We start from the raw sequence: 12,371 nt of genomic DNA on the forward strand, positions 1-12,371 counted from the left end.
TTTATACAATAACAAAAAATTAGTTACTTTGGAATTTAAAAAAAGTTTGTAAAAATATTATTTTGTTGAAAAAAAACTTTTTTTTAAATTTTTGTGATAAAATTTTTATTTTTTTACACTATTAAATTCTAAAGTAACGTTTTTTTCCTTTTAATATAAGAAATATTTCCTGAAAATTTGAAGAAGATTGCTTGAAAAATGAAGGAGGAGATAGATTTTTAGTGAATTTTAAAACTTCCGAGAAAATTGACCCCAAAAAGTTTGCGGTCCATACGTTTGTATCGGAAACTTTTTACAAAAAAAAAATATCTCAAAGGTTAAATGATATTTTTGAATTCTATAAAAACAGACTTATAGTTTGTATTTAAAGCTTTCATATAAAAGCCAAACTTAATTTTTGTAGAAAAAAAGTTGGACTTCCCCTACGGCCTTAATAAATTTAAAGTTATAAGGTAAAAGTACGTTAATAATTTACAACATTTTTTAAAATCACTGTTTTAATTGAAATTTTCTTTCTATAAAAAATATCGATAAATGTTTGTTAATAAGTAGGTAAAAGTACATAAATTATCATAATAGATTATACAGTTCAAAAATTATAAGCAACATTTTAATTTTATGATAAAACAGAACACGACACTACTAGAAGAGCGCCGACTTTTGCAAGAAGAAAACGAACTGCAAAGGGAAAGAGATAATGAAAAATTTGACAGATACTCAGAAAGATTGAAACAAGTACAAGTTAGTATGTTTGCTATTTGAAATATTTCATAAAGATTAAATTAAATAGGCTTTGAAAACTAAAGCAAATTGATGAACTTTAAAAATGTTCAAAGAAAAATTAAGTTGATTTTTACAACAGAAAAATTTATATAAACTATAAGTTTCATAATTTCAAACTAAAATATTTAAAACAAATTTTTTAAAATTAAATATTATACTTACATGTTTTCTTATAACTATACAGCGCTTTAGTTCGATTAGAGTTAAATAGACAAGTTACAGAGTATTTGATTATATTGATGTGGATCATTTCATTTCAATATATACTCGTAAGTATATATTTACTTAATAATACATACAAACACAAAGTGTATAGTAAGTTACTTCCATCTACACGTAATAAATAATATGTAAATATGTATTTCAATATATATTTATAAATGTTTATCTACTTGATACATATAAACAAGGAGTTATTAAGTATGTAGTAGATTAATTTCAATGATATCTAATAAATAATGACATAATCACAGGCACTTCTTCATGACAGCACACAAAATGTTTTGAATTTGAAAAGAGAACACAGGAGGCAAGAAAAAGAATGGCTCGGTGAAAAAGATAAATTGTTGCAAGGTTTTTATGGAATTATATAAAAAAAAAGATTAAATTTTGGTGAAAAATATAAATTTTTGCAAGGTTTTTTATTGATATTTAGAAGATACTTAAAAAATTTTTTTTTTAGTTTTTGGTGAAAAAGATAAATTTTTGCAAGGTTTTTTATTATTAAAATAAATCGTTTTTGGTGAAAAACATAAATTGTTGCAAGGTTTTTGATTTTAAAAATAAACTTATATAGTAAACGAGTAATCAAATAATCATAAAGTAATCAAGAGATTAAAAAAAGACAAAAGCAATTAGTAACAGTTAAAATCATTTAAGTTTAATTATTATAATTGATCTACAGTAAAACTTACCATAAATAAAGAAACAGTATAGTCAAAATTTTATTGCTTACATAAAACAGGTTTCCTTAACAAAATAAAAATGGCTTCTTAAATCCAGTATCAAACTTAAATAAAAGTATGGTAATCTAGCAATACAGCTGCTATTGTAAAGCAAGTTATATTGAATTTTCAACAACACATCTAAGGAAAAGAATAAAAGAGCATGTGCCAAAGAATGTAGAAAGTTTATGCTTTTCAGATAAGAAATATGATACAGCGGTCAAGGTTTTAAATGCATCTAAACGTTGATCTATTGAAGAACATTTGGTTAAGAATTCAACTTGTGCAAACAGTTATAATCTAATTATATTTAAAATTATTAAAACTTGTTGTAATGTTTTCGATTTGATTAAATTAGAATCCGTTTGTATATTGTTAAGGAAACCTGTTTTATGTAAGCAAAAATATTTTGACTATACTGTTTCTTTATTTTAGTAAAACTTTATGTAGATTGTTTTTATTTTGTTTATTTAGTTATACTGTAGATTAATTATAACGTAAGTAAACTTAAATTATTTTAACTGCTACTAATTGCTTTTGTCGATTATTAATCTCTTGATTACTTTATGATTACTTTATTACTATATAAGTTTGTAAAATCTTTCTACTTGTTAGCTTTGTACTCTACTCATGAGAATTGCTCGAAATATATTTAGTTTTAGTGAAGTGTGTCCTGTATATCTTATTGTATAATTACTGGTCACTTATGTTCCAATAAAAAAACCTACACATTTTTAAGAAAAATATAAATTGTTGCAAGGTTTTTTATTAATGTTTAAAAAAGTTGTTTCATTTTTAATGAAAACGATAAATTGTTGCAAGGTTTTTTAATAAAAGTATTTAAATTAAATTATAAGTTTAAAGATAATTTTTTACAAGGATTTTAATTCCATACTAAAGATAAAAGTAACTTTTATTTTTGGAGATAATCATAAATTTTTACAAGGTTTTTGACTAATACTAATTGAAAAAAAATTGTTATAAGTTTAATTTAAGATTTTTATAGTTCAATAAAAATGTGGGTTGTTGCAAGATTTTTAATTAGTATCTAAAATTAAAATATTGCAACTTTATTGATTATATTGTATATATAATTAAAGAAAAGTTGTTCTTTATCAATTACTGGTTGGATCATGTGAGTTTAAGTTAATTTTATCAATAAAAAGATAATGCAACTTGTGTGTACAAAGTTATCAATCTTTTTCTATGTAAATGATTTAAACGGTTTCAGTTAATTAGTAAATTAAACACCGCAACTGAGAAATTAGTTGGTTTATTTCAATATAAAAATAGCTTTGTAACCAATTAGTAGTAAATATATATTTTACATAAACAAAGTTACCCGAAAAGTTCATCTTTTATTAGTCATAAATGAAGAGCTTCAATTTTGGATAATATAACCAGTAATACAATAACTATCAAAATTAATAGTTAATTTAGTAATCACAGTTGTTTAAGAGTTTGAGTTGTTAATAAAACAATAATATAAAATAATAACAATTAATCGCAGAAATGGACAAATTGCGGGATGCAGTCGACAAACTCCAAACGCAGCAGCCGTCGAAACAAGGTGAAACCCCTTACATGAGAAATATGACTAATATGGTTGATTACGTTAACGATCAGGAGACCAGGGCTGAACTCGATCAGATGTCTTCCAGGTTATTTGTTTGATTTATTTTAACTTGACAAATTGTTTAGCATCAAATATTTTCCCCATTAAATGTTTGGTTCGGTGGAACTTTATGTAGGTCGTATGGGGAGTTTTTAAGTTAAATATTAAATTTGTTATTTGAACTTAAAATTTTAAGTCGAAAATTTTTAATGTTTTTAATTTTTATTCTGGATGCGAGCAAGTTGTTCACAAGTTTGTTTTGATGAAATTTTATGTGAACAATATTTAGTATTTTAAACTTAGTGTTAAATAAGTTGTTGCTAAAATTTTAAGTGAAAAATTTAAATTATTATGTCTTCTAGATGCGAGCAAGCTGCGAAATTGGCGGAACTATACAGGGAACAATGTATTGAAGCAGAGAACGAACTTGCCAGAGTCAGGGAAGAAACTGACGTTCACAAGTTTGTATTTGTTTCAATTTTATTATTAGTTTGCTTTAATTAATAATCACTATATATATGTAACAGAACTTGCTTGAATTAGAGAAGAAACAGACATTCACAAGTTTGATTTGGTGGTAAATTTCTAAAAGTAATCTTCTAATTAGTTATCTAAAACAGGGTTTCCCAAAATGGGCCAAGTGGCCCCTTGGGGGCAATAACTAAAAATTAGGGGGCCATGAAGTCATGATTTGAAACTTACACTAGATATTCTGAAGTTGATTATGAAGAGCAAAAAAAATGTCTTAAGTGTTTTTTATGGTAGTTTTTTGAGTAAGAATGTTGGAAAGGCCATAGTTTTCTAATTTCTATAAAGAGGGCCTTTCAAGAAAAATTTTGGAAACCCTGATCTAAAAAATAACTCCTTGATAAATTCCTTAATTACATTTAGTTTTAAATTGTGATAATTATGCCAAGACAAAATATTTTATGAAATATGAGACAATGAGCAATATAGCCCTACATCCTCCCTAGCTCATTAAAAACACAAGAATTTGTCTTTGTTTAGAGGAAATTGAAAAAACTATAATTTTTTGAATACCAAATTAAACTCTAGAAATACTAAATAAAAAATAATTACAGCAAAATTTAAAAATTCAATCAAGAACCTTTTTTGAAAAGCTATTGAAATACACAATGTTTTATCTAAAAGTCCATGCTAGTCAATAGGAAAGCTCATCGTCTGTTGTTTATTATAAAACACTTTAGTTACTACACTATTTTTAATTTTTATGTTTTTTAATAACTAAGGAATTTTTTCCTTAAATAACTTGTATGCTTAAATAAAGAAAAAAAAACTTACACTTTCAAGAGTCTAGAAGAAATTTAGAAAACCTGGAAACTTTTTTTTTAACCTATAGCAACCCTGCACACTATTGAATTCACGTTCAAACCTCCATGTTTTTTCTTTTACTACACTGTAATTTATCGACCAGTAATGGCAACATCGGATTGGTCACCACTTCAAAGTGAAATTGATGGCGGAATGTATTTTATTTACCATCAATCTTTGTACCTTCTTATACTAAACTTGTTGGGATTCTGCTGTATTAGGTATTTTTGTATCTGCTAGGTTGATGATAACATCTGTTACTTCTGCTGTAGTGACTTAGACTGGGATCATATCCTTGAACGGGGACGATTAGTGAATTATGCATGGAAATTTTGACTATCTGGTATCTTCAGCCTCTTTGATATGTAAAGAATCGTTTTGATGATTCGTTACCTTGGTTACATTCTGTCTCCGATGCGCCTTCTTCGCGTTTTAAAAGGTTTCTTTTCACTCTACTATTGTGTGTTAGGGTATACTACCAATTTCCAACTATTTTTTTTCTTTCATTATTTATTAATTTTTAACTTTTTTTGTTTTGTTTTTATTTTATTTTCACTGTTACCCCTTACCCTTGGTCGTTAAGCGGTTCTCGGATTTGATTTTGTGGAAAATGACCGCGGGTTTAGCGGTTCAAAAAATATCTTGCTTTAAACAATAGTTTTTGGTATCAAAACATATTCAACATCATATTACATTTTATAATAAATTTTCAAAACGGAGATGTTTTCACCGATCAAGCTGGGAAGATAAACTAAAGTAATTTTCAATAAAAAAAATTTATGATATAAAAAAAAATATTTTTTTACAGAGACGTTTTCACCGATAGAACTGGAAAAATGGCGAAAAGACTGAAACTGATGACTGTGAAATATGCAGCGTTGGAGAAAAGAAGATCATGCGAGGTGTTTATTTAATATTGTTGAAATTATATTATAAATAAGAATAAATTTTGTTTCAATTTAGAAACTAATTTAGATCAAAAATTTTTTCATTATTATTCAACTATAAGATAACTGCAAATCACACTTGTTATGTTTATAAAAATTAACTTGATGTATTTACAATTAAAAATTGTTTTATATCAAATTACAGTTGTTTTATTTTTAAAAGTTTATTTAAGTGCAAGGTTTTCAGTCATATGATAATTACAAATTACTTTTTTATAGTTAAATTAATTCAGGTTGAAGGATTTCAAACTGACATCAAATTGTTGAGGAAGAGGTTAAAGGAAGTTGAGAAACAACTTTACAGGGTAAGAAATTGTATTTTTATTTGCCTTATCAATAAATTCGCTTTACATTAACTAAATTAACTGTATGTACAGAACTTGTTTAGTTATATTGTTTAAAATATAATTCGGCTTTGAATTAATTTTGTTGAATCATGATTAAAGAACAATAAAAAACAATTTTAAGGCTAAGAAAATGTTTTATAATTGATAAAGTTGATTAAAAATTGTTCAAGCTATTAGGTTTATTTTGTATGAATTCTTTTTTATTTTTACTTTTTGAAGTCATTGATACAATTTTGATTTATTTGAAAGTTAAATAGAAGTAACTAAATAAGCCAGGTATATATTGTTTATGACTTAAGGAAGTTTAAAACTATACCGCAGGGTATTAACCTTTCTTTATTGTATTATAGTTTTAGTTTTCTTAAAATTTTGAAAAACTTGTTTCTCAGTAGACAAAACGAATTATACATAAGTTAATAAAAATGTTTTTAAATATAGTGGAATAGGAAAGTTTCTTTATAGACATTTATGATATGTTAAGTTCAAATAATTTCTTCTAACTTAAAATATATATCACTCACAAAACTTTGTTTAATTTTTTTATGAACCTAAAATGTTTATTATAATTAACTTAGTAATAAGTAATAAAATAATTGAGATAACAGTTTTATTTTGTTTGTGTTATTTATAATTTCTTGCTTATAACCTTATACAAAATTTTTATTCTTTTCATAACAGGTAACTGTAGGAGGAATAGTTTCAGATGTTGAAATGCTGCAAGTCGTCAAGAAAACTTCGAAAAAATCAAACTTGATACAAAGCGACCTGAAAAATTTAAAATCGAAATTATACACTTTAGAAGGCGACCTCAGACATATTTATTAAAGTTATTAATTATTTTAGTCTGCTGAGCTCTGTTTGTATTTTTATTTCATATTTTGTATTTTATGTTAATATATTCAAACTATCCATAACTCGTTTACACATAAAAATTAAGAAGAAATATAAGTTAAATTTATTAAATCGCTCCTGCATTTATGTTTGTATCTTAACATCTGTTTTTGAAAATGTTTGTTCATTTTTTTAATTCATTCTGTCAGCAAAGTATATATGTGAATTTTTGTACGTGCTAGTGAGAGAATTTAAAGTTTAGATAAATATTTTAAACTCCCACAGAGAACTTATAAGTAAATTATCAAGTAATATTTTAAAATAAAGTTTTGGAATGTTATACAATTCTTATTTTTAATCTAAACTCGTTGATATACTTGTATGAAACTTTTTTTACTGACGAAAAAACTCATGTTAAAACATATTTTTGATTATAACTATATTTTTTATTCCATATTTGATTCATTGTAATGTTTATTTAGCTAAAGTGAACCATTTAACATATTGAGAATAAAGTTTGAATTATCAAGTAAAAATACATATTGTTAAAAACCGATTAAAAGTTATATGTAAGTTAAGAGATTTAAGCGGACAGATATGTAAGTATTGGTAATAAAAGCAGGGTTGCCATTTTACCTTGAAAAACCTGGAATTTGACAATTTAGGCAAAAAAACCCTGGAACTTGAGAAATATAAAAAAAAACTTGAAATTTTGAACAAAAATCGCTAAAAAACCTGGAATTTTTAACATATTAAGTTGTAAAGTTTCGATTTGACACTAAAACTCTATTATATAGACAAAAATATTTTGTCATCATCGAAAATTTTTTTTATTAAAAGCACATTTAAAATAAATATAGTGTATCTTTTCAATGTTTTTATACTATTTAACACAGTTTCTTCCCTTAAACTTAACTTTAAACTAAAATAGACCCAAAAATGTTTACATTTAAAAACCTGGAACAAATTTTGATAAAACAAATGGCAACTCTGTAAAAGTCTTATTAATCTATATGAATAAAAATGATTGATTTTCTTAACCCATTATTTAAAAAAAAAACTTTAATTTATTAAAGTTGTGCACAAGCCGATAAAGTTTGAATTAATAATATATACTTTTTAAAGGCCTTATTTTACTTGAAAAGGTCGCAATTTTTTGTCACCGAAACCTGGTTGTAAATAAAATATTTAATTTGCACATCTTAGTTTAAAGGCATTCTTTTGAAAATAAAACATCCGTTGAAGTTATATCTTAGAAGGATAGAGAAAATTTTATTAAGTTTAATTTTAGTAATAATTTGTTAAATGTTACAACATTTCAGTTTTTGTTCTATTTTTAAAATGTACTTGTTAGTATTAAGAGAATATCATCAAAGTATGTTTATTTTGTGACAAAATATAACTTAACCAATGACAACGTATGTAAAGAAAGTTTTTCGTAAAAGTTGCTGCAGTGGTCATCAACTTTTTGGAAACCTGTTAACTACTGGGAAATTAATTCTTCACAGCAAACTAGAAAATAATTTCATTAACAGATACTTGTTTTGTGAGTGTTTAAGTATATAATTAGTTTGTTGAGAACTTTCAAACTATAGTGCAAGTAGTATTTTTATAGTAAAGAAAGACAATACAAACGTCATTTAAGAGTATGTTTCTACTTACTAATTTTTCTGTGTGCAGTAAAAGAATTTCTATACACACTAATTTGCATGCACAGGTAAACACTGTAATTAATCTTAAAGACCTGTAGAAGTTCTCATAGCTCAATATAACACAAATTAACGTGCTAGCATCCAAATTGAAATTACAAAGTTTTAAGTTATCATGATTGTTGTTATTGAGCTTAAAATGAATCTATTCTGTGTGCTCTTATTTACAAAAATGATCTTAATAACAATTCATGATTAGCTTAATGACATTTCAATATTTATAATTTAATTTACACATATTTACAATAAAAACAAAATGCTTCTTAATATCACTTAAGTAAGACTGACATCACATACTTTCAAAACTTAATTATTTTTGTTTTTTAGCTTCTTTTTTAATATGCTACGCTTCCTTTTATAATTAGATTGACTTATATTGTTTAATAACTGTATTTTAATCTTTTTTTTATGAAAAAAATACTTTTAATTAAAAAAGGTATATACAACTGAAATACCGTAAATTTAACTATACAAACCTTTCTTTATGATAAGTTTTTATCTAAAACTATTGTTTATTTAAAATTTATCGAATTCATATAATTGAAATAATAAACTACAATTTTTTTTAGCTATTTTACTTGTTCTAACACTTGAAGTTATGCATAAACTCATTCCTTTTTACACTGATAAATTAGTTTATTTAAGCTGGTTTCCAATATATTTTTCCAATAAAAAATTATAGTTGTCTTTTTATTTATTTAAAATGATATTAGCTTCTTTTTAAATTTTTATAAAATAACATACCCTTGGCTGATTTAGAAAAAAGTATTTTATTATATAATTGTTTTATACTAAAGCATGACTGCTGGACTTCGGTTATGATAAAAGAACAATATCTATGAACTTATAAAAAGTTGTTTCAGTAAAACTAAAAAAAGATATTAAAAACTTTAAAAGAATATAACGTTAGTTTACGTTGATAAAAAGCTATTATAAATAATATTCTTTCGTCAATATTCAATTTTACAACTTAAAACTCTTTCATAAAGGCACATGGTTCTAATTATAGTAAAAACCTAAGTTAAACAAGCTATCATTCTTCAAGTATTCAGCAGTATATAAAACAGCTAGAGATTTTTTCCCGATCGTTGTGGTTCATTTTAAACCGAACTAGCAATGATTGACCAAGTTATTCGTTCTCAGCTGGGTTTTTTCAAAAAAACTATTTCAATATAGCTCAGGTGAAAACTTTTTAGTATATTTATATTATATTGTATACCGATTTTAGAAATTTATCAACTTTTTGATCAACAACTTTTGCTGTTTTGATACTATTGTTTATCAAAAGACAAAAAAAAAAGTTTCTAAAACTTGGTCTTAGGACTTGATGTAAATAACACTCTACGGATAAAGTTAAATGATTTGTCAAGAACACTTAACAATGATAACAAGTCGAGTGCACTCAAGTAACAGGTTTTTTTCGTCCTTTGTTTTTCTAACTCTATATCTTTATTTCGTTTTACTACAGCGCTCCAAGCGAGTGTAGAAACAAATCAGCTGTAATTAGCGATTTGTCATGTATACCAAGTCTGCCACGGATACAGCTTAGCATCTTGTCAAGGACTAAAAAAGTAGCAAATTTGCGTGCATTCCTACTAAACATTTTCGATTTAGTGGTATTTCAAAGTTGAAGTTTTTGATTAAAAAACGTGTGATTTAATTTAAATTGGTTAAGTTACTATTACAGAGATGGTATTTTATAGCTTTTGTTAAACTGCTAAAACGAAAAGTCATGTGTCAAAGTCGTTACTTTGTTATGCCTACTAATAAGTTTTTTTAATATCGTTTATTATAAACATATTATACAAACCAAAGGTTCCTTCGTAACCAAACTTTTTGAGCGCTTTTTCATCGTTCAATAAACAATATATTGCTTTTTAGTGTTTTACAAATAAATCAAAAATATGTAAAACAAGTATACACACTAATGGAAATTTATAAAATTACAATGCTGTTAAATTTATAAAATCTCTAAGTGAAGAAAATCTAAGTAAAATGAGTAAATGACATATTGTTAACTCCTTGGTAAAATTAGTCTCTGACAGCTCATACTTTACTGTAGTTAAAAAACATTGTTTGGAATCATTGTTTTGAAAAACGTTTTTTCAATCAAATGATTCAAATTTTGAATTGTTGTCAGTAAGAATTAGTTAGTAGAATGAATTCAGATATGCAGCAAGATTTCCAATTATGAACTGTAAGTGTTTATTTTTATTTTATGGTGTAACTTCTCATTACTAAACTTTTGTTGTTTTACGAATTATAAAAAATAAATAGTTTTTTATAAAGTTTGTTACAGTTTTATCTATAAAGATAACAACTAAATGTCTCAATCTCAACACATTGATAATGAAAATAATAAAAAACAAGTATTTGAGATTTTGTTTTAAATATATTTCACAAAAAAAGAGATCATCAATTGTTAATAAAATCTTATTCAAGTAAAATATTCTATATGAATAAGATTTTTTTAATAACTGATGGTTTAATTTTTTTTAATGAAACCTTGTTTTAGCAAAATATTAAATAATAAAAGTTATAAAATTTGTAAAATTGGTATGTTTGAAATCATTAATGTATTATTAAATAAATCAGTGTTTCTCAAAACTTTCACCTCTGCAGTTACTGCAAAACAGTGTGCTTAGAAACTGTTTAAATTTATGGAATACATTGTAGTGAGTAAACATTTTAAAATTATATAAGTTCTGGTAAAAACATTTTCAAGCTTTGTTGTAAAAAGTTATGAGAAGTATTGATGCATTAGTTATTAATAAAAACACTTAAAAGTTTTATAGATATAATTTTTAAATTTTTGGAAATGAGAACCAACAAATATAGTTTTTTTGTGAAAGTTTTGACAATTTTAAAATTATTTAAAATAGCACAGTTTTGACATACTATTTCAAATTAGCTTAATATTTATCAAGGTGGAAACTTTACTTGAAAACCTGAAATTTGAAAAAAATTGCAAAAAAAGACAAAAAACTTGGTTTTTGGTAATTAAAATAAAAAGAATAAAAGAAATTGTAGTTTTTAACAAATTTTATATATAAAATAAATTTATTTAACAAAAAAAAACTAATTTGTACAATAGAAGAAAATTATACTGTTTAGAGTTTTTTTTTGCTTTAAAACAAAAAAAAAAGCAATACAGTATATTTTCAGTGACTTTATGTTGAAAACCTTCTTTTACCTTAAGTTAAGTTTTCCCTGTAAAGTGATAGAAAAAATTGTACTTGAAAACGTAGAAAAAACTCTGGAAATCATTGGCTACCATGTAAGTATGCTAAATTTAACTTTTTCATAAAGTTTAGAACTTAAAGCTAAAATAAATTAAAACCCATCAAGTTTTTATAATTTGTAATAAAAATATGTACTCATCAGACAAAAACAGATAACTTTGGAACATTGATGTTTTTTAACCTAACAAAAGACTTTAAATATTTATATTGTATCAACTTCTAAACAAAACTGTTTTTTATAAATCTTATTATCGTTACAATTAGTGAAGTTCATAACTATTCTTTTACACTAACAGTTCAGTATTAAAGTTTTCATAGTAGTGTCTCATGTTTGTAGTTTTCTTTTGTAAAAATGTATAATATTAATTCGTACATTTAGACTTTAAACTTTGCTCTATTTAAAATGTTTCTTAATTGATCAAGACAACCCTTGAAGCTATCATAATCTTAAATCTTAATAAACCAATAAATTTGCTATAGTTGTTTGTCTGTAATAACGTTTCATTAAACAGTAACTTAATTAAAGCAATACCTTAAGTCCTTTCCTAACTTTTAGCAACATTGGATTGTTATCCTATTTTTACAAAAAATTCAACAATGTTTCTATGTTGTTGCTTGCTT

The 12,371-nt window shown here is 24.7% G+C and overlaps 1 protein-coding gene across 1 annotated transcript; it reads left to right on the plus strand.

The window, feature by feature from the left end:
* Positions 1-630: 630 nt before the first annotated feature.
* Positions 631-6,956, plus strand: LOC145847098 (coiled-coil domain-containing protein 77-like; the record flags this gene model as incomplete). Its single annotated transcript, XM_082953513.1, has 7 exons — positions 631-741; positions 1,257-1,356; positions 3,238-3,388; positions 3,705-3,803; positions 5,483-5,576; positions 5,855-5,926; positions 6,647-6,956. Coding segments are annotated over 7 exons (774 nt in total), but the record flags the coding sequence as incomplete, so codon positions are not given.
* Positions 6,957-12,371: the final 5,415 nt, after the last annotated feature.

This window comes from Thalia democratica, unplaced genomic scaffold (assembly GCF_965202585.1).
Source record: "Thalia democratica unplaced genomic scaffold, ktThaDemo2.hap1.1 HAP1_SCAFFOLD_812, whole genome shotgun sequence".
NCBI classification, from domain to species: Eukaryota; Metazoa; Chordata; class Thaliacea; order Salpida; family Salpidae; genus Thalia; species Thalia democratica.